The following is a 24,699-nucleotide window of genomic DNA, read 5'->3' as shown; positions in this document are numbered from 1 at the left end:
CTCTTCCTCCTCCTCATTCTACTTCTCGTCTTCTCCTTCTCTACAGTCATTGTAGCAGTGCATTGATTTTTCTCAATAGTCCATTGAACCTTGAAAACGTGAACAATGATTTATCTTTTGGAAATATAGCAAGTACCTTTATTCAAAGACTGCCCTATTTCTGTCAATATCATTATTTCATAGTCTAGCTGCATGCAAGATTGTCAATCATTATTCTTTCGTTATTCAAATCTATATCCGATTCATATTTAACTTGAATTCTTCAATATATTATTATTAGTATATACTGTAACAATGCAATCGATACACAGTCAATGGAGTTGATGCAATGTAAATTATGTGATTCAATGTGATAATAAAATAATAGATTGCAAACTCATATCGAATTGAATCTCTCCATCTTCACTGACTGGAGAACTCGCTCAAAATGCCACTCTATTTTGTCAGCTGCTCTATTGAGAGAAGTAGAAAGACAAGAGAAAAAATTGAGCTGCAAGATTTCATTTTTATTGAGAAGTAGCCTAATCTACTCAACACTCCATCAACCTAAACTAATCTAGTTGATTCAGTTTGAAATGAATAGACTGATACATTCTTTGAATTACTTGTTGGGAATCATTCAAGTTATCAATATTTTATCAAACCTTCTGCGGTGATTGATTTTGACTGCTACCATAGCCACCTCTAGACGTGGTTATGCTCCTATTCTTTTGTTCTCTTATATTTTCATGTTTCGAGCAAAATCAAAATCCAATATTATTTGATGATACTTTTGACATCAAAATCAAGATTGATCTCCCGAGTAATTTTATCAATTTCACTAAAACATCGATTAATATTTTTACTGATATCAAGGTGAATCGAATGCGGCTAACAATACATAAGATTCGAGGTTGTATGGACAATAAATACAGATGACAATCGCATCCATAATATCTTCATAAAAATCGACCAATTGTTACAAAAATCAGATTATCTCCAGCCCAGAAAGACATGCTATGAAAAGGAGCATTACCACAAACTAGTAGAATAGAGAAAATATAAGCGTAATTCGTTTGTCTCTGCTAGTAGAGTCCTATCCTAGTCTTCAAATAACTAATCTATGAATGAAGTAGATAATCATCGTAATAGTCGATACTAGAAAAATGTTATTGTTCAGCCTCCATAGCATACAATGAAACAGAGAATAATCTTGATGTATTGGGAATTGACAATAGTATATGAAAAAAGAGCTTGAAAATAGGACAATTGTCATCAACTCTCCTACTCAGAATGTAAGAACGTTTTGTTTGTTAGTGAACAAATATAGCGTAGATGTACCATTCATCATTATCCTTGGAAAAAGTACAATAAAATATTTTAAAACTTGGAAATGGTCGGAAAAATAATGCGTTACATTATTGAAAAACATAAAACATCTCAATTTTGAAAAAGGAAGTAACTGTGGAAAAATCGTTGACAGTCCTTGACATAGCAGTTTTCAGTGCCGATTTTCTTTCCGGATCGGATTTTCCCGAGGAAAATCACAATTCGACCTCGTTTTCTCAATCGATCTGTTAATTACTGTTTCTGTTGATGAGAAATAATAAAAGATCGGCAGGATAACTGAGCAAGACAGTTGTTGAGTGTTGGAGTCATTGGATGGCTGTACCAGGATCATGCACAAATTAACGGTAAATTCAAATATGTATTATATTTTCCTTTATTTGAATGATTTATTTCATGAAATTTGGGATGAGAGATGTTGCCCATATTCTTTAAGATGTTTTTATGATAACTCTGGAATTATTTTAGATTATTCTGAGGATTCAGGTTTTAAATACATGATGATGTCTACGAACGTCAGTCATTCACTCATATTCTGAAAAGTCTTGGAAATACCAATACGTTTAAGCTATACCGCGATAGAAAGACATTGTTGTAACTAATTATTTTTACCGCCCCCTACCTATAGCAGATAGATATTCGATAGATGTTATCATAGAGAAACAATAGCGTAATAATATGCTATTGTTTCTCTATGATGTTATTCAAGTTATCCATGTGAATCTGAATTTATATCAATTATTGTTGAAAATGAATGAAAATGAAAATGAAAATACTCTTTATTAGGCGGAGTTAGGACTAGAAAGTCCTTTCTACCACTCAACCTTGTTGATTCTTGTTCATAATGATCAATCCTAACTCAAATATATTTCATTCGCCAACAAGGTATACCCTTGTTGATTCAATAATACATTTTCACTTTTGATAATCATATTTAATATTTTGGTTCATCATATTTCTACATAATCATAAAAATGTGACGAGAGTGCGGAGTTGGAAAAGGATAGAGCAATCTGCTTTGTCTAATGACAGACAAGGATAGCAAACCAGATGGTGGGAGGATAGTTGGGACAGCAAGTCAGATGCTGATATTTTAAACTGGATCCAACTACAGAAAAAATGAATGGAACTATAGTGAGGTCCACGTTATAATGGGAGTGAATAAAGATAAAAGAATAGCGATGCCGATTCTCTGTATCAATTAATTATATTTCTACGCTGTCAAAAACATAATTGGCATCGTTGTGGACCTAGAAAAGGATATTACCACCGGCTTTGTCAAATGATAGACAAGGATAGCAAAACCAAAGTTGATCAAATACTGTCATTATAACGTGGACCTCACTATATCACTTTTTACTGTGGTTGATCAATGAGTTATAGAACGTAATTTCACTCTCCACTCTTCGAGATAGCAGCTCTATTACATTCTATACTCACTGAGGTTGATGCGCAAAAAAGTATCAGACTTGTGCAAGAATGAAGATTAAACCTACAGTTTTACTCGGGCTTTATAATATTATTAGTAGAATATTGTTTAATAATTTCTTCTCAAACAAAGTAAGGAATGAATTTTCAATTCTGAGTGAATTATGATATCATTGTTAATTTGTATATTGATGAAAATAAGATTAGACTACTCCATTCAAAATAGAATGTTTTTCAATTCAATTCTGTGAGCTATATTTTTCATGTTCATTAACAAATCATATTGGAAAATGATGAGATTCCAATCATACTGAAAGCGTGACTGCCATTAAGCGGAAGCAGAGATGAGATCAACACCTTGACCGACTGGAGTAATTGAGTAAGGCTAAATTATTGAGATAGTTGATTGATTGATTGATTGATTGAGTACTTTATTTATGTAGATTACAATATATACTGGCTTATACACTTATATACAATAGCTTACAATACAGCAAAATTATAGATGAATTTACATAATATAGACTAAGAAAATAATTATTGAACTGTATATGATATGAAAAAGCAGTTTGTAATATAATAACTCTAGATAATAATCATATTGTTATGCATCTACATAAATTGGCGGAGCTTTGGACATATCAATGTCCATTCTTTGGGAAGAATATTAAAAATATCCTCCCCACTAACTCTCTACCAAAACGTTAATTTCGTTATTTAAACTAAGGATTTATTTATTGATGGAAATATTGTAAAAGTTTTAATCAATATGAATATTGAAGAGAAAAAAAAACAGAAAATTGATAAAGTAAAATAATTATATAGGTAGATAAGATCAAATAATTGATTAATAAAATGAAGTAGGCTGAAAGTAGATCAGAGTTATCAAATTTCAGTAATATACAGCAGTATGCAGTGGATAATTGAAATAACATGAGTTTATATAATATATATATATATATATATATATATATATATATATATATACAATTCGTTCTATAACATGGTTCAACGGTTTATATTGGTGGAATGGGTGAGGGATGGTTGTCATGTGATCGTTCTAGGGCCGGACAGTTTCAGTCATTTGTTCCAAAATATGTTTTTTTAAAGTCAGGTTGAACAGAGATAATCAGCGATAATTTTTATCTAACTTTTTCAATTTTGTAATCCTATCTCAAATCTTATCAAAAGTTGTTTCTCAGTGGATCTAGTAGTCAGTATTATATCTTGAGAGTCATTGGTATTTATTTCAAATCCAACTTGATAAAATAATCTTCACACTCCACTTGGTACAATGTTTTTGTAAGCATTATAACTAGATATTGCCAATTTTCTGGAACAATTCATTCCATGACCTAAAGGAGAATTGATGGCTTATACTCGTTGATGTTTGTATGACATGAATAACCCATGTTTTGAACCGAATTAAAATCTAAGCGTCCTCAATGATAAAGCTCGTTTTTAACCATGACATGATATATGCATTTTTTTATTTTCAAGGATTATAATATAATTAATTGATCGTGACCCAATCTAAATAGATAAAAATATTGAATTTAACCTCACTATTCTAGTGCAGTTGTATCACGTATTATTCAGTGAGATGAGCATTTCCACTCTAGTCGAATAATATTAACCTATTATCTCATTCATTGTGGATTCAATCCATTGCAGATTGATAGTTTCTTCTGAAATTAATACTATCTAATAATTCGAAGGCTAGTCAATTCCATCCTGCACTGGTAGAATCATCCCACAAATTTCATTATTGGGATGACTTTATGAATAATACAAGTTTCAATTAGAATAATAATTGTGTTTTCATTGCTTACAATACAGTGAAAGATAACTTTTTGAAAATTTATGCGTCCATTTTCATGAGAAACATGCTTGTACCGATTCGAATTGCTCAGGTGAGTGTGTCAGGAATACAAAAGCAGAGAAGCCTTTAATTTTTCAATCATAATTAATTTATTGGTATACTGAAACTCATTTTTAACTGATAAATATTGACAAATCAATGCAGTTTGAATTATATTATAAAAATGATATACAATTATATATGTACAATAGTATATTATCAGAAGATGGAGTTACTTTTACCAAGTTTAACCATATAGAGGAAAGAGTATTATTATAAGAAGAGGATAGTTCATGGTTTGAGACTTTCATGTACCAAATATCACTGTTATGTCAAGCCGATATAAGGAATTTTGTATTAATTAGAATTGGAACCGTTTTGGGCGTAAGCCTTTTCTATAAGTTGTGTGATTCTGAATGATTGATTAGATAAATAAAAATGATAGATAAAAAAATAGTCTACGTACAGTAGTTATTTTTGGTTATGATATGTGACGCTGGTAGTCTCTCCCCTAATAGTCTCTCATTGCAGTGTTTATTTTATTTATTTATTGTATAAAACACTATAATCATAAAACAATTATGACATTGGAGTAAAAACTAGGCTGAGCCTGTACTTTTTCTCTCCAAAAATTTTGATAAAATGTTAATGTTGTCCAAAAGTTGAGGCTATGTAATCACACACTGCTTCGTCACTTGATTTTCAATCCAGGAATAATGATTTGAAAATTTTGAATTTCGAAGGTTGATTTTAAACTTTGAATGTATCACTGAATTTATCACAATAAATTAAAAACTTGAGAAATATTGCACTTTTTTGAAAAAAAGTGTCTCTCATACTGTAGTCTCAAATACTGTTCCGTTCATACGCTTTCATCTGGCCAAGACATTAATAATATAGAGAAAATATAGAAAATACATCTTTAGATAGCATAAGCTATATTTTCTCTTTGGTAATAATCAACAATAGTCTACAAAAATATTGACAATAAAAGGATTGGCTTAAATTTGGAAAATGAGCGCCATATACCATGAGACATCTTCTCATGCTATCTTTACACTACAGTTGGTGACGGTTAAATTTTAATCGTGATCAATTTCAAGTGAACCAATTAGAGAAGCCGTCTTATCAAAAAGGCCTTCTTTGATTGGCTCTCATAAAATTAATCACGGTTGAAATTTAATCGGCTTTTGTGCAACCGGGCCTTAAACTTACAACAAGCAAGATTGTTATAATGACAAGTGAATACTTATTAATAAACTACTTATTAATTCACAATCATCAATACTGGTAAATGAAGTAATGATAATAACACCCTATTGAAAATCGTTAGTTTATTGTTGCAAGTACTCTGTTGCAGAATAGAACTGGTCTAATTACTTGCAAATGTCAAGGACTATGAACTCCAATTGTAACTACAAGGTCGATCTTTTTATAGTTGCCGTTTAATTGAATAACAATAGATTAGTCATTGCATCATGAATAGGCCTACTAGGGTATTAGTTATTAATATCAGGGTTCACGCCCAACCTATGATTTTTTTTTAGTTTTTTCAGAAGTTCTTGCATTTTTACTTGAGATCGTATACTACTAAAAATGATTATCTGCAGTTTCTATTAGATTGTCACGTTTCTAGAGTTAGTTCTTGTTTGATTTTGCAATATGTCTTTCCCTCTGCAAGATCGTATTCTCGAATTAATTATTTGCGTTTTGTATCAGATTGTCACGTTTCTAGAGTTGAAATTGAGATTGAGTAGCTGTAGCTGTAACAGAATACAGTAATGAGTAATCTGTCGGGGTGTTAGGGTCTACATCTGGAATTAATCACGTGAGGAGCAAGAATCTTGAAGAAACAACATTCCATCTAAATAAGAGGGACAAATTGAAGATGTTTTCCGTGAAAACTGGGAATGGCACTCTTCAATTCCAAGTTTAGAGCAACTTAGTGAAAAATATATTTTCAAGGAACTAACTGAAAGCTATCAAGAAATAGTTTGTAAGAACAAAACTTTTTCAAGAAACACTTTATAACTTTGTTGGAGTTCTGACACTGTGTTACTAGTAAATATTTGAAAAAACACTTACTCTTGTTGGAGTCTTGAGGAATGCATTTCACTCCTGAAGAGGAGCTTCATCAGCCTGACACCAGGGGCGCTTGCTCCTCTGTGGGTTGGACTGTGTGGCCAAAATGTGGGAAAATATTTTATTTGATTTGAAATTAAGTTGATCATTTAATAAGTTGGATTTGTCATAGTGGAGGTGTTTGAAAATTTCGTATTGTTCTAGTGTGTTGAGTCTCTGGCTTTTTCGAAGAATGTGTAGGATTTCGATATCTGTATGTATGCATTTGTGATTGTGTCCTGTGGCTATTAAATGCTCTGCATATGTAGATTCTGAAATTTGAATTTACTGCTTTTATGTGCTCATTGTATCTTATTTTGAAGCTACGTCCGGTCTGTCCGATATAGAATTTTGGGCATGTATTACATTTTAGTTTATAAATTCCTGTCTTTTCAAATTGTGAGCTGTCTATTTTTCGTGTTTTTAGTTGGGGTTTCAAGTTGTTGTTGGTTCTAAATGCTGTTTTGTAGCCTGATTTTTTGAATATGTTTGCTATGGATTGTGATTTTTGATTGAAATATGTTAGTGTGACATATTTGTTGGGATTTGGGGGTTTCTGTTCCTTGTTTTTCATTTTATGAAGTATTTTGTCTATTACATTGGATGAGTAGTATTTTGGCCACACAGTCCAACCCATAAGAGCAAGCGCCTCTGGTGTCAGGCTGATGAAGCTCCTCTTCATCAGGAGTGAAATGTATTCCTCAAGACTCCAACAAGAGTGTTTTTTTCAAATATTTACTAGTAACACAGTGTCAGAACTTCAACAAAGTTATTATATATAGTGTTTCGTCATGGAAAGCAACTTCAATTTAAACACTTTATCATAATACTGTGGAAAGCAACAAGTGGAAGATTCTCTGTGAGGAGCAAGAAATGTCCCTCTGCAAGCTCAAGTATGAACTTATTCTTTATCCTTTCATTGATTCAATGATACACAATTATTTTTTTTTAAATAATTTGGTGAAGGATCAACAGGCACAACCTAAAACTGTTCCTCCCGCGAATTTCGATTCATTAAAATAGTCCAGAAAATAGGTTATGTTTTAAGGTTATGTCTAACTCAGTGGGAATCTTTTACCATGAGTTTCTTGGAATCATTGACATTAATTTTTGTTGTAATTATTAGTGTGTACGATCAGAGAAATCTCCTATAATCTCCTAAAATCTCCTATAAATCTCCTAAAATCTCCCTGCTATTATTAATTCTGTGGTACGATATTCACCGTCACTGATTCGCAAGGTTGAGTGGTGGAGAGGATTTGAAAGTTCTAAATGATTTTTTTATTCCATTTCAATTTGTGAACAATATTTTGATTGATGATTTGTCTCTCCACAAGTGGAAGATATGGAGATTATTTATATCCCTTGGTCTATTCATGTACGGTGGGAAATTAGAACAAAAATTGTAGCAGCTAATGAAGATCTTAGTTGAAATATGGTTGGTTGAAGATGGAACGCTTTTATTTCTTCTCTTTAATCTGGTTTTTCCAACTTTAGATTCCAGTACTACTGTGATTTTTAGCGTAATTAATCCGGCTGTATCTACGATTAACCTCTGATTTTTCTTCTTCTTTTTAGCGTTACCAACGTTTATTTTAACGCAGCTTGAGATTTGAGGCTCTATAGAATTTTTTTTTCAATATGAAAACTGTGAACGAAATAAGCATGTATTGACAAAATAAAAACCACGAGACTTCAGAACTCATGGAGATTGGAAGTAGTTGTTACTCAATACAGCACAGGAGCTGCTGACTGTTGACAGTAGTTGATTAGCATTGGGACGTCGATGACCCTAACAAATGGTTCAAGGTTACTGAGTCGCTTCGCGCATGAGCAAATCAGCCGAAAGTTGTCTGATCACTTTCGATGCACTCTGACTAGATTTTGGCAATCATTAGATTTGCACATCAGTGGAGCAATATTTTTTTGGGTGTGTGTGTGTGTGTGTGTGGTGAGGTGATCTAGACTGAGAGTTTTGAGATTGTGAGACAATCTTCCAAATATATCTATATAAAATATAAAAGCGAAATGGCACTCACTCACTGACTGACTGACTCACTCACTCACTCACTCACTCACTCACAGAACTAAAAATCTACCGGACCAAAAACGTTCAAATTTGGTAGGTATGTTCAGTTGGCCCTTTAGAGGCGCACTAAGAAATCTTTTGGCAATATTTTAACTCTAAGGGTGGTTTTTAAGGGTTTAAAGTTCGTCTTTTAGCATGTATATTCTTCTTATTCTCTTAATTATAATTGAAATAAGGCCATACCATATGTTAATATAGAACTATAATCTAGAGAGAGTACCTCTTCGAAACAGTTGTTAACTGGTACTAAATTAATAATTTTGTCAGGTTGGCACCAAGTTGAAGATTGAAATGCATTTATCGCGGAAAAATTGATTGGGCACTGCTACTTCAATCAGAGTTATTCCTGGGAATATTATATTACTAGCCGTCAAGCTCGCTTCGCTCGCCATATCCGTTTTGCCAGACGTTTAGTCTGGACCTCCTACTGGATCGTCCTAACATATGATAAAAATGCTACAAATGAAACAAATGCTACAAATGCTACAAATGCTTCTCTCGCCTGCTGATTTATTCTTGGATGATCCAGTCGGGGGTCCAGGGGGCGGGGCCCCCTGGCTAGACGGATATGGCGAGCGAAGCGAGCCTGACAGCTAGTAATTTCATATTTTCCAAATATTTGGGTTGAGCGCATAGAGTAGCGTTTACATTGCTCAAGTTTCCTTGAATCAGAGATGTAAGAAATAAAAAGTTTAGTTTTCGTTTCTCTATGCAAAAATAAGGGTTTTTTGACGTTTTAGAGAAATGAATGATTTTTAGAGTAAAATTGATGAGAGATTATCAGTGAGATTAGAATGATTTACAAGAACAGGAACTTGCATTCACTATATCATGTGAACCCTTCTTCATGTGACTGTTTTGCAACTACAGTTGCAATCCAGTTGCGCGCATAACTGCTTTGCAACCATATATTTGAGTGGGGAGATAACTAGCTTTTGACCAGTCTGAAATCAGTTGCATACAACCGTGGCTCGTGGTTGCAGTTGCGTTGCAGACTTCAGTTGCACGGAATAAAATGGAGAAAAAAGATACTACTTATTTAGAACATAATGAGTTATACATTTTGACAATTCCTATACTCTGATAAGAGTCTCTAGGATGCTATTGAAAACAAACGAACGAACAAAAAACAATAATTCTTTATTACCATATCCGTGCGCGGACTGAACTTTTGTTCGAGTTGCAAATTGGTTTCAGATGCAACTGGTTTGCAACTTTAGTTGCAAAACAGTCACACTCTCTGCGCTGGGCCTTGGTGGATCGATTCTGGGTTGTGTCATGGGGGAAAGAATACTTCCATATTTAAAATTTTTAATCTCTGGTTGTATTAACTGGATTTTTGTATTATCAGAGAAGGTAGCTAATGATCAAGCCCCGAAAACAATTATCAATTATCAACTGGGATGAAAATTCAAAAACAAATTCAAATTGTTTTATTCATAAAATATTACATATTCACAAAATATAAAAGTGTTATAAATTACATGAATAAATTCTCCCTGCCTGGATGATTTGTCCATGTGCAGGGAGGAGTCGCAAATTATCAGACAGAGGGCAAACACTAGCAATAATAAAATAAATTACAAACTATGAATAATAAATAAATTTGAAAAAATAAATAATAAGAGAGTTTATTTTAATAATGAATTTTAAAACTAAAGATAGGAAAAAAACAATAAATAAAATAAAAGTGTCAGCTCGACGGCGGTTAAAGGGCTGAGTTGGGAGTAATATAGCTTTATTAGCGTGGTACTGTGGATAACAATCAATCTGTGTGTAAATCATTATGATGAAGTTTATTTTCAATCAAAATGAAACAGGAGTGGTATTCAGTGAATATTTTTATGTACAATTATTTGAAACTAATTGAATATTCTATTATTTCTCATGAAAAAAAAGGTTTTCAACTACCACAGTATGAGTGTATTACATTTTTTCATGTTTCTCCAAATAAATCAAATTGGAGTGATCCGTGGTCTAGTGGATGTAGTGCTTGCGTAGCAGCCCAGAGATCCCCGGGTTCAAATCCATATATCATGAATAGAAGCTCTTAGCAAGGTCACTCCTGTGTTATCGGGTGGACACGTTGAGTCTCAGTCTCGGCTGATATATAACTGTCGTGAGACCCATTGACGGCTTTAATGACATACTTAGGAGAGGTGGAACTACCATCAGGGACTCTCCACTAATAAAAGTCATACGAATATTTTTTTCCAAACGGTTTTGACATTATTGGAGTAAGATTGCAGCTTCACCTAAAATTGGGGATTTGTTTTCAGAAAGCTATTGATTTTTAATATTGACTATCTTTCTATTCCAGGTACCACTACTATTCCTGGCCTACCTCCATCTCACTCTAGCTGCCAAACCGGAGAAACCCCAACTTTCAAAACTTGAAGATTTCTCATCGAAATCCGATGATAAAACTACCAAAACTTTTGACTCCTATCTCCCGCGTAAAGTAGACTGGCCCGGAAAAAGTTTGAGTCCTCCTCCACCTCCTAGAAAACTTGGCGCCCCACAGCCACCCGAAAAACCACCAGCTGATGAGTTTCCTGTCCGCTTGAGTGTTGATGAGCATCCTCTGCGCAAGGACAGCGAGCCGCTCAAAAGGAACATTGTCAGCGATTTTGATTTGGACGCTGATAACTCTTGGAATTATTATTATGGTTCATATTGGCCCTACTACAGTTACTACTATAGATACTGGCCGTATTACTACTATGGTCTTGGATATCGTGAGTATTTTTTCCCGAAATCTCAACTTTTTCAGTCTTAGAACTATTGATATTGATAATGAGGGAAAAAATGAAAAACAGAATAGAGTCCCATTTTTAGAGAAAGAGCTTCAGAAAAAATAAAAATCTGATGTGGCGCACTGATGTGACAGGACAATAACGCTGGAGACACACGATGTCTGCTATCTCTTCATAGTGAATGATTCAATAGAATTAACAGTTGCCTTCAGTTTGCAATTGAATAATCACATTTTCTCGAATTTCGAGCTTATTTTCAATTTTTGGTGAAAATGATACTGAATATTAATTGTAGAGATTTCCATGCTCAATCTTTTTCACTTGAATTTTCTTGTTTAAATGGTATCTGAAGCCTGATAATTGGGAATCTAAAGTCAAAATTTTGCATAGATGAGGCGGAACTCCTGAATTTTTTACAGATATGGGACTTGTGTCAGTTGATAGAGCTTATCAATGACTATTTTTAGGTATAAATTTGATCAAAATCGTTGGAGCCGTTTCTGAGAAAATCGCAAAAAAAACAGTTTATGACAACATTTTCGCCATTTTAGCCGCCATCTTGAATTGCATTTGATCGAAATTGTTCGTGTCGGATCCTTATAGGGGAAGGACCTTATGTTCCAAATTTGTCCAAAACACACACACACACACACACACACACACACACACACACACACACACACACACACACACACACACACACACACACACACACATATACAGACCAATACCCAAAAGCCACTATTTTGAACTCAGGGGACCTTGAAACGTATAGAAATGTAGAAATTGGGGTACCTTAATTCTTTATCGGAGAGCAATACTTTCCTTACCTATGGTAATAGGGCAAGGAGAGTAAAAATTGAGGGTAAAATTGAACGAGCATCAAATACAATAATGAGGCATTGAGTTGGGAAAGGCTGAATTTACCGGAAGACAAATTTTTCAGTATTAACAAAAAACATTTATCTGCGGCATATAATGGCTTGAAAATTCTGTAGAAAATTGAAGATTGCGAATTCAAGGTGCTGATCACGATAATTATATCTAAATAAAAATAAATAAAAAGAATTTGAAATTTACCTTGAAAGAGCTGTAACTGCCTGACAACGTTGCCTGGAGTAGGACGTAAGGACTTTGCACGGCGACAACAGTGGTGTATTTCCCAGAACATTACTTGCAGAAGGCTGTAAGTGCATGGCATAGAAACACATGAAAAAATGAAAAAGAAGAATATAGTCCCATTTTTAGAGAAATTAAAAATTTAGAGTAAAATTGAACGAGAATCAAATACAAATAATTATGAAATCAATTTAATATTACAATAGAATTGTCAATCTATTTTTCCTCAATAATCAATAATTATATTTCTTCTATGTATATTATTCAACTTTAACATAGTTGATGGGGATTTTAGTTAGTTGGATATGTAAACTGCCGCAATTTGTTTTTTATAATTATCATAAAGGAAAGAATTGGCTTATACATACACGTACGGGATAGGAAATTCACGAATGACGCATCATCAAGTCTGAACTATTGGACTGACTAATTTGAAATTCTGCATAATTATAGATTTTTAATTCACCGATGATGGTTATAGGGCTATTTTAAACTCTTTGAGATTTGAGTGGGTCAAAATTTCAGTTTGTCATGTTTTCAATATTAGGCCCTTGCAGAGCACATGTTATCTGTTGGAACTCAGTAAAGACATGAATTGAAGATTTTGCAATTTCCTTAGGAATACATTGAAGAAGGCCTATACGTAGTGTGAAGTTGTGCTCCTGGGGGGGTTATCTCTTATGATAGAGTCCCACGTTATGAAGCTATTGTGAGAAGTTGTGGATTGTAATTCCTTCACAGATAATACGATGTTTCTGGTATTTATAAGAGCAGTCTCTAAATTCCCTCTTTTGCGAATAAATCCACAAAAAAAAATTAAGGCCTTCCGGCTCGCAAAATTACTGGGTTCAAACCTCAGCTCTAGCTCAGTGGTAGAAACATGAATTTTATAAATACAAATAATCACCATAAGGTTCAGTGATCGGTAATTGGTAATTCTTACCGCTGCTTCTATGAAGTTCTTGAAGAATACCAGTAAGGAAATTAAAAGAATATTTGATGACTGATTATCAGTGACCATGTACCACTAGAGAATAATCAGGACCAACTATAGTTGTTTCTAGTTGATTCTTAAAACGCTCGTCGTGAATACAAGTATTCACCAATATACCCTTTCAAAATTCCTTAGAACTTACAACGCCAGTTCTTGAAGCTCTCTGGATCCTTATATGATATAACTGGAACCTTATTAATATAATTTCTTAATATACTTGTTCTGGCTGATAGAATGAATATCATCAAAGGATGATAAATATTGAGTGCTCTGAATAAGATTAATATTATTTGATTCAATATTTTAAGTGCTGCCAAATATTTGTTGGTACCAAAACAGCTCAAACTATATAACACAAGATGAGTTAGGATATAATAAAAAATTCTATAAGTTTGTATGCTGACATAAAACACAAAATATATTCCCATAAAACAGATATGCATAAAATATTCAATATAAATATAATTTACTTAAATAAATGTTTTCTAGAATCTGAGTAATTATCACAGGTTTCGCTAATATTCACAATAGTATGTTTCAAATTCATAAATATATTATTTTTAATACTGGTACTTAGACTTCCAGTCAATACAAAATTCTACCAATAAAAACCTGTTCGGTCTATAAGTTTGATATGATGTACTTGGTTCAATAAACAAAAATATAATTAATAAATTAATATTCAAACATGAGATCTCAGGGATTTATATGAATTCGGGCTGTGCATGGAAGTAAGCTTCCTATATATATTAAATAAATTTATAAAATGTTCTTATGGACTATGTGATATTGTTCAACACGTGGTGACTTTTTATTTAAATTCTAATTAATTGGAATAGCGCTTTTTGTTTTAATAATTACCCCCACTGAACGTAGAAAAAATGAGCTCATTTGGTTTGACTTATCACTCACTGACTGAAGTTCTAGATGTTCTCGTGGATTGAATTAATTATTTCCAATAATTAATTAGGTAGGCTCCTTCTCGTCACTGCTGGGCTAACGCGTGATCCAGATTTTTATAAGTTTCTTTCGAATTAAAGCTATTTTTATGGGAATCTTTACAATTACGAACTCCTTGACAGCACTGAGTTCACAAACAATTAACATTCAACAAACATACATTACATTTAAAAAAGGGTTTGGCTTAATAGTTCATTAAAAATTTTTAAAAGGAATGAGAAAAAAAAACCCTAAACTCCATGTGCATCCTCTCGGGTCAGGATCTTAAGCCAGAAGAAGGAGGTTTTCAGAAAAATTTGCCTCTTCCTAGAATAATTCTGTAAGCTACTCTCTGATTGGCCTTCAAATTAATAGACTCAATATAATTGGTTGCCTTGGGAATCAGGGCTTCCTCGGCTTTATAATAGAAAAAATTAAATAAAAGAAGTTTTTATACAAATATATGGAGTATTTATCTTAAATTGAATTCATAAATAAATCGTAACATACGATTTTAATAGATAATACATTTAGTTTTTATATGAGTTTTTTATACTCTTGATTTATCATGCTTTTTTGGATTATAATAAATATTTATACAGAAATAATAGTTGTTTGTGTTTCTACACATTGACTTCCTTTAGTATACATAATATATCCTTTATGAGTGAATTTTATATGATTCAACCGGTCATATGGGTTGATCGAATAATCAGCTGATTCGTTCAGTATTGGTTCTAATAATTATCGATTTATCCAAGATCGACTAATTCTTTTCAAAACGTAAACAAGTAACTCTAACCTCAATGTTCATGCATTTTATTTTATTTTTTTTTTTTTTATAATCCGCCAATAATAAGTATGCTGCTTTATAATTTTTTGATCTTACCAATGGGTTCTCATAATTATTAAATCACAATAATACATGTTTTCTTATCGTTGTTGATAATGCTATTACTCCTAATCGCTAATAATACTTGCTTTGAGTTGATTTACTCTTTGGATAGGTCTAACCTTCTTTCCAATTTTATAGTTCTATTACATTTCATTGGCTCATTTAAAAATATTTGGTGGTTTCAAATTACCACGTGACACAAAACGCCCTCTGATTTCTGATTTAAAACGACAATTCGAGAATATAATATAAATTTTATGATCCAGTTGGTTTTGGATCAGAAATCATACATGTTACAAAGTCTGCTAATAACTCTACTGAGAATCCTACCTCCTAACAATTCAACAACATATACAACAATAAATAAATTCAATTCAAATACATACGCCTTACATCGGCCAATCTCCTTCTACACACAATACACAATATAAACTATCTCCTCCTCCATACATAATATAAAATTTTTTTTTTTTTTTTTCTAATCCACGCTCTGCCCTCAGGCCAGAAGCACATTTGAACGTTGGTGCAAAATCATTGCCAACCTAACAAACTGGTAATTCTCCGACTTGCAGAGTATAACATATTTTCTCCCTCAACATAGAACAGTGACTTGTACATTTTCATTTCATTCTCTTGCAGAAATTGGGCTTTGTTTTCATATAATGGATATTTTTAAGGATAATCTTTGGTAGGTTTTATCAACAAGAACTTCTTATTCATCTAATACATTGAGACTTGGGATTAATGCTTTTGGTGGTAACTATGCGGTTTGATCATTTGGCGGATAATTTTAGTGATTTTCTTAATTAGTTTATACATAAATAATAATAATATAATATTTTTATAATATCTCTACATGCAATTCACATTTATATGACACTTGATCTTCTTATTCGGGGTATCAACTTTGATGATTTAATAGGCATTGACTACTCTGGTTTTCGTAGTAGACAGCTGGTTTACGTTGGCTTCGGTTCATCACTTGTCGCCATCTTGATGTCTCTTCCTGCTACATGAAGGTAAGTTGGCTTTTAACATTAGAAGTTATTTATTCTCTTGTTTCACTAATAAGAAAGGTGTTAAAAATGGTTTCTAAATTTTTTATTTCTTTATTTTCAGGTGTTGTTATTCGAAGTGGATACTCGTCTGCTAATTAAGTTTATTGTTGGCGTTCGTCTGGTATGTATATCTTGTCAGGTAGGCCAATGACGTTTAACCAAAATATTATTGTTTATATCCTTATCGCTTATTGTCTCGATAATACGGCTTGAGATTAGAGGCATGGGCTTTGATTCTGTAAATAATCTGGCGGTTTTGACGACCGATTCTCCATCAGCTCTCTTATTTTGGACAATTTAGAATATTTGCTTTGTTTATTTTGAATCATTCTGAGTTTCAGATTAGTTTTACAAATTTTTGAATCAACCTTCTTAATATAAGATACGCCCTCATTCCTTAGTACTTTAATAATATTTTCCTTAATTGATATCGCAGCCATAATAATAATAATATTCACGAAATAAATCAATGTATTTATTGTATTTCTTCCAACATAACCTTTCCATAAACAACAATCGTATAATTCCATTTTCGATAAACAATGTACTATTCCTTTCGATTTTAGTTCACACGTTTTACCCTCCATTATTATATTTGCAACATAATTTTTACCTGACATCATAGTCGTACTAATAGTCATAACAAAATGAATCAGCATAATTGTTAAGCTTGTAACATAACCTCTTGGTGAACAATACACAGATGTTCTTTCCTTCAATGAACAATTCATTCCTTCTTTAAATTTTAATGCACATATTCCATCTTCCAATAGCTTCCTATAATAATTTCTTCCTTTATCATTTTCTAAACCCGTATCCGTTATTACTTTTTCCTTGTTTTTGAGCATGTTCCTTTTCTTTATTCCGTAATTGCAATCACGACGGTAAGCGGCTTGCTTGAACCGCGTGTGCTTCGGGTGCATGTTGGTATCATTATCCACTTCATTCTGGTGCCGGTATTCCTCCCTGCCTGTTGCCTTCTTTTCCTGGTTGCTTGGTTCCTGTGCCTCTTTTTTGTGGTGTTTGAATTTGGCATGCGGACGGTAACCTCTCATCCGGGGCCTTCTCTGTCGTTTTCTCCGGTGGGCCTTCCGGTGTTGGACTCTAGGGTTCGCTCCGACGTCGTCCTGCCGGTCACACTTTCGGCTTGCTTTGGTAGCGGTTTGCTCCTTGAACCTAGTGTGCCGCGGGTGAATCCAACGATGCTTGGGTGGTGGCTGTTCAAACCGGGTATGTTGTGGGGTTATTGCATGCTGGGGTTCAGGTTCAGTGCATGAAGGCGGTGTATCATTTTCAGGTCTTATTATCGGTGATTCTCTAATTATTTCCATGTTAATGTTGCATGTTGTTTTCGGTGGTGGGCTGGTTACTGGTGGTAGATCCTCGGGGGGAAATAGTAGGCTTAATATGGGTTGCTTTTTGCAGATTGATTTTGATGTATGTTTGGCTTCTTTATTTGGTGGCGGGCTGGTGCGGTGGTGGATTTGTTCTGGTGGTTGATTTACTGTAGGTTGTTGTTGGTCTGTTTTTATTGTGCATGCCACTGTATAGGATTGCTGTTTTGATTATGATCGTCCTGATTTGTGAAATTTATATCCTGTTTATCGTTTCTCTTCCAATGACGTCTGCTGTCATAATGTGCTTCTTTGTGATACCGTTTACTATTGTAATATTGGGATCTGTTCCTGGAATTATTTTCAATGTACTTTGCACTTTGCGCATTTGCTCCAGCGTTTGCAATATAATTTTTACTATTATAATTTTTTCTGAAATGACTATTATTATTGTTTTTAGATTGAGTAAAATTTCCTGCTTGTCTATTTATATAATTTGGCTCAGAAGTAGCTGATTGGATAGAATGTAAATGTTCTATCAGTTCTTCACAACTGGAAATCGAAGATACTGCTAGTGTCATGCGAACATTGTAAGGAAGCTTTTTTGTTAATATATTTGCTAATGATGTATCCGCTAAAGATTCGTCTAGTTGCGAATTCTTACACATCATCTTAGCTACAAATTCAGTATATGATTGTCTGCCTCTATTATCATATGTGCATGATATAATCTCTGATAGTGCGTCCATCTGCTTACGTTTGCTCCAATACTGCTGCAGGAATTGGGAGATGAAGTCCTCCAGGCTATTGATGTCTCGCATCCGGCTCTGGAAAAACATCAGTGGCTCGCCGAGTAATAGACTGGACAGTTGGAAACGCCATACTAACCAAGAGGTGGGTATCAGTTCCTGAATAGCTTTTATTTGATCTATGAATGGTCGGGGTTGCATATGACGGTAGGAATTATCAAATTTTCCAAGACTTTGAAAAAGTTGAGTGCCATTTACTGCTTCATTTGGTGTATACTGCACTCGACTGACTGGGATATTTTCTATACGTGTCTCTATTCTGGAGACTCGTTCTTCATTTGCGATCCATTTATCATTCATAATTTTCTTATTTGCATTCATTTCATCATATAATCCGGTTAGCTTCAATTGCTGTCCGCCTATAGCATTCTCCAACATGCCGTATCTCTCACGTGATTTTGCCCCCTCTTCCGCTAAATTTGCTATGCCTGTCTGCACGTTACTCTGCTCCTTGACTATTTTCGCTATCTTATTATTATTTTCCTCCACTTTTGACTCTATCTCGCCCTTGTTTTCTAACACCTGTTCCATAACAGATCCCATGATAGTGGTGCCTAGCTCCTTACTCAATACGTCCACCTGTTTTTTAACTTCCTTTGGTACGTCATCCAACCGTTCGTTTATCTGACAGGTGACATCATCTATATGGGTTTCTAATTTTTTGATGATTGTAGATTGCGTATCTATTTTAATGTCTATCATATTTTTCATTTCTTCCTTGAATTCAGAGAATTTTCCCTCAACTTTCTCTTCCATTTTTTCCACACTTCCTTGTACAGCTTTGACATCTTTTTGTATGATTTTTGTATTTTCTTCCCCTTTATCCTGGCTTGCTTTTATCTCTTTCATCAACTCTGCCATGGCTTGGTTGATCATGAGTTTAAACTCACTCGAGGAATCATTCATTAGGTGATTTGTAACACAGCCAACTGAAGAGTCTAAGGTAATATTGCGTTTTTCCAGGTTGGTGGCGGCGGGTGGTGGTTGACTGGTCATGTCAGGTGGCGATTGGGTGGCGGCACTCTCTGTTCCCTCGGCGACACTTGGAGCGATCTGCGGAGACGCCGGCACCGAGTTGGACGCCCTCACTCCCTCATCTCCCTCAGCCGGATTCTCATCGGAATTAATCGCGTCAACGACGTTATCGATCTTCGTAGAAGACAATTGGGCCAAGTTTTGCGGGTCGAAATTGATGGAGCATACGCTGCCTCCCTCTCTCTCTCGTGGGGTCTCCGCTGCATTGTCCTGAGGTTGTTGAGTGGCCGGTGTCGTAGCTACATAATTTTGGGGGTGGTCGCTGAAGTAGGAAATTTGCGAGTTAGCTGGCGACTGGTTCATGGTGACGTTATTATGGATTACTTCGAATAAAGTGCCAAGTGTGTTGCCAAATTTCAGAAATATCAAAATGAATTCAGTGATAGTGCCTATTCTGGATAAAATTGTGTGGTGTTAAAAGTTTCAAGTGTCATGTACATATATTACTAAACGGACATCAATAGACAGGTATGGCTTACAAATTACACTAATATAGTTCTTAAAATTCTAGTTAGGGTCTTATCTTCCTTACTAACAACAGTATTGTGATGCCTCAAATAACCTATAGCCCTGGTCAGCATACAATGTCTAGATTCAAAAAATCAAAATCAAAATTTTACTATAGACTTTTATGGAAATTTCCATCCAATTTTTCTCTATTATGAGAATTATGTTATCAAACTCGTGTGATACAGTTTGTCTGTATTTATGCAGCTTGAAAAATTTTAATTTGAAGAGCAACTCAATTATTTTAGCCAGAAACTTACAATAGATTATCAGATATATCTTGTTGAATCAACTTCAGATTATGCTTCTTGCAGTTTTCAGGTTTATCAATAATTTCATTAATCATTGATAGTGAGATTGAGTAGGTAAGCTTTTCATCACGCTCCACTGGTTGGGTGCCATTGTGTGAAGTTGTGCTCCTGGGGGGGTTATCTCTTATGATAGAGTCCCACGTTATGAAGCTATTGTGAGAAGTTGTGGATTGTAATTCCTTCACAGATAATACGATGTTTCTGGTATTTATAAGAGCAGTCTCTAAATTCCCTCTTTTGCGAATAAATCCACAAAAAAAAAAAATTAAGGCCTTCCGGCTCGCAAAATTACTGGGTTCAAACCTCAGCTCTAGCTCAGTGGTAGAAACATGAATTTTATAAATACAAATAATCACCATAAGGTTCAGTGATCGGTAATTGGTAATTCTTACCGCTGCTTCTATGAAGTTCTTGAAGAATACCAGTAAGGAAATTAAAAGAATATTTGATGACTGATTATCAGTAACCATGTACCACTAGAGAATAATCAGGACCAACTATAGTTGTTTCTAGTTGATTCTTAAAACGCTCGTCGTGAATACAAGTATTCACCAATATACCCTTTCAAAATTCCTTAGAACTTACAACGCCAGTTCTTGAAGCTCTCTGGATCCTTATATGATATAACTGGAACCTTATTAATATGATTTCTTAATATACTTGTTCTGGCTGATAGAATGAATATCATCAAAGGATGATAAATATTGAGTGCTCTGAATAAGATTAATATTATTTGATTCAATAATTTTAAGTGCTGCCAAATATTTGTTGGTACCAAAACAGCTCAAACTATATAACACAAGATGAGTTAGGATATAATAAAAAATTCTATAAGTTTGTATGCTGACATAAAACACAAAATATATTCCCATAAAACAGATATGCATAAAATATTCAATATAACTATAATTTACTTAAATAAATGTTTTCTAGAATCTGAGTAATTATCACAGGTTTCGCTAATATTCACAATAGTATGTTTCAAATTCATAAATATATTATTTTTAATACTGGTACTTAGACTTCCAGTCAATACAAAATTCTACCAATAAAAACCTGTTCGGTCTATAAGTTTGATATGATGTACTTGGTTCAATAAACAAAAATATAATTAATAAATTAATATTCAAACATGAGATCTCAGGGATTTATATGAATTCGGGCTGTGCATGGAAGTAAGCTTCCTATATATATTAAATAAATTTATAAAATGTTCTTATGGACTATGTGATATTGTTCAACACGTGGTGACTTTTTATTTTAATTCTAATTAATTGGAATAGCGCTTTTTGTTTTAATAATTACCCCCACTGAACGTAGAAAAAATGAGCTCATTTGGTTTGACTTATCACTCACTGACTGAAGTTCTAGATGTTCTCGTGGATTGAATTAATTATTTCCAATAATTAATTAGGTAGGCTCCTTCTCGTCACTGCTGGGCTAACGCGTGATCCAGATTTTTATAAGTTTCTTTCGAATTAAAGCTATTTTTATGGGAATCTTTACAATTACGAACTCCTTGACAGCACTGAGTTCACAAACAATTAACATTCAACAAACATACATTACATTTAAAAAAGGGTTTGGCTTAATAGTTCATTAAAAATTTTTAAAAGACTCTTATCCTACCTTTTTGATTGTAGGCTCTCTAGCAGTTAGTCTTTTAGAGTAAAAAGATAGATAGTTGGAGTAGATTATTCATAGAGCAATCAAAATAGAATACTAATCACATGTTATGAATGTGGGATAGTATTGTATTTTTTCAAAAATCAGTTATCAAATAAATCAGTTATTCTATAATTTTCATGAGAAGATAGTAAAGATAGCCTTCTCAATGCATGATAATATAGTAGTGTAGCATTGTACTCTTCCAAAACTCAATACTTTGTCTATCTCATTATATATTGAACATTCACTTAATAGAAAATAAATTTAGGCTATTTAATACTTCAACGTTTTGTTTCTGTTTGCAGGTTACAGATATGTGCCCCACTACAACAAGTACTGGAGCAAATGGAGTAACTATTATTCGTATCCCTACTATTCCTACTATGACAGCTACTATGATGATGATTACGATTGGTATAGGAGACGTTGAGCAATGCCGACATATCATTACAAATTAAACATCTTCAAAGATATAATGCTGGTTTTCTCATTAAATACCTTGAATCTTGTCTTGTATTACTTGTTAAATCATTTGATTCAGTTGATCCGACTATGGAATAATTTTATTCATACGAGTATATAACATAATTCATCTTGCCTTACTATACTACATCAGTAAAGTTTTATTTTTATTGGTCAATACTATAGCCATCTGGTCTAAAGACCAATGAGCTAATTTTTCCAATATTAGTTTCAGTGAGTATAAATACTACAATAATAGTAGACTGATTTTAATCAGGTGCTGACATTATAACGTGAACCTTAAGCTGCGTTTACACCAAAGTTATTAACAAAATGTTAATAACTTAATCCTTATAGATTCTAATAGATTGAACGGAACTTGACAAACACATTATGTTCATCATGCGTATGATAAGTCATGTTCACACCAAAGTCATTAACAAAATGTTAATAACTTGATCCGTCCAGACGCAACGACTTACATGCTTCGACTTTTGCTTGAGCAAAAGTCTGAAGCTAAATTTGATCGTCTGGACCGAGCTTTATAGATTCTATTAAGGTGCGTACAGATTTACGCGCCGCGAACTTGAGCAATTCACATTTAATCAGCTTATTATATCTATATTTTTACAGAAACCGTAAGATACAGATATAAAAAGCTTGGCATCAGCTGATTAAAAGTGAATTGCTCATGTTCGCGGCGCGTATATCTGTACGCACCTTAATAGAATCTATAAAGCCCGGTCCAAACGATCAAGTTTAGCTTCAGTCTTTTGCTCAAGCAACCAGTCGAAGCATGTGAGTCGTTGCGTCTGGACGGATCAAGTTATTAACATTTTGTTAATAAAGTTGGCGTAAACGCAGCATTACTATAGTATAAATAACATCAATCATTAGTATATTAGTATCAATTAAACCACTGTATAATTTCATCTTCAATGGAAATGTATTTGCCTTAATTTTCTCTGCTAACTTCTCATATTCTCATCTATCTATATATATAAAAGCGAAATGGCACTCACTCACTCACTCACTCACTCACTCACTCACTCACTCGCATAACTAAAAATCTACTGGACCAAAAACGTTCAAATTTGGTAGGTATGTTCAGTTGGCCCTTTAGAGGCGCACTAAGAAATCTTTTGGCAATATTCCAACTCTAAGGGTTGTTTTTAAGGGTTTAAAGTTCGTCTTTTAGCATTCTTCTTCTCCCAATCTCTTAATTATAATTGAAATTTCCATATCATATGTTACTATAGAACTATAATCTAGATAGAGTACCTCTTCGAAACAGTTGTTAACTGGCAACTAAATTAATAATTTTGTCAGGTTGGCATTAAGTTGAGTTGACTTTGTTAGGTTGGCACCAAGTTGAAGATTTAAATGCATTTATCGCGGAAAAATAATTGATTGGGCACTGCTACTTCAATCCTGGGAATATTATATTACTAGCCGTCATGCTCGCTTCGCTCGCCATATCCGTTTAGCCAGACGTTTAGTCTGAACCCCCGACTGGATTGTCCTAACATATGATAAAAATGCTCAAATGAAAAATGCAGGCGAGCGAAGCGAGCCTGCTGATCTCATTCTTGGACGATCCAGTCGGGGGTCCAGGGGGCGGAGCCCCCTGGCTAGACGGATATGGCGAGCGAAGCGAGCCTGACGGCTAGTAAAAGAATAAAGGAATGAATTGGCTTAAACCACTACATCCGTAAACGTAGATAGTGCTTTAAACACGTACGGTATGGGAAATTCATGAATGACACATCGTCATCACGTCTGAACTACTCAACTGATTTAAATAAAATTTTACAAAATATATATTCTTAATTTACCAAGGATGATTATAGGCTTATTTTTAATTCTACAAGATTTCAGTAGGTCAAGTTTTCAGTTTGTCAAGTTTTTAACTGAACCCTTGGGGAGCACGGGCTACCTGCTATAGTGAGGTCCACGTTATAATGGCAGTGGAGAAAGATAGGAGATT

General features: G+C 33.9%; 1 protein-coding gene across 2 annotated transcripts; it reads left to right on the top strand.

Annotated features, from left to right (window-relative positions):
- The first annotated feature begins 1,467 nt into the window (after positions 1-1,467).
- LOC111055508 lies at positions 1,468-22,766 on the top strand. 2 transcript variants are annotated; one of them, XM_039438479.1, is made up of 3 exons: positions 1,468-1,673; positions 11,146-11,563; positions 22,556-22,766. In XM_039438479.1, the coding sequence occupies exons 1-3, from the start codon at positions 1,659-1,661 to the stop codon at positions 22,678-22,680; spliced, it is 558 nt and encodes a 185-aa protein (XP_039294413.1). In that variant the 5' UTR covers positions 1,468-1,658; the 3' UTR covers positions 22,681-22,766. The 2 variants fall into 2 exon arrangements, with proteins under 2 accessions (XP_039294413.1, XP_039294412.1); XM_039438478.1 differs by lacking the exon at positions 1,468-1,673 and adding an exon at positions 4,482-4,667 and having other exon boundaries at positions 22,556-22,727.
- The last annotated feature ends 1,933 nt before the right edge of the window (positions 22,767-24,699 follow it).

Source organism: Nilaparvata lugens, chromosome 11 (genome assembly GCF_014356525.2).
Source record: "Nilaparvata lugens isolate BPH chromosome 11, ASM1435652v1, whole genome shotgun sequence".
NCBI classification, from domain to species: domain Eukaryota; kingdom Metazoa; phylum Arthropoda; class Insecta; order Hemiptera; family Delphacidae; genus Nilaparvata; species Nilaparvata lugens.
The sequence above is the reverse complement of the archived record's forward strand: the minus strand, read 5'-3'. Positions and strand labels throughout refer to the sequence as shown.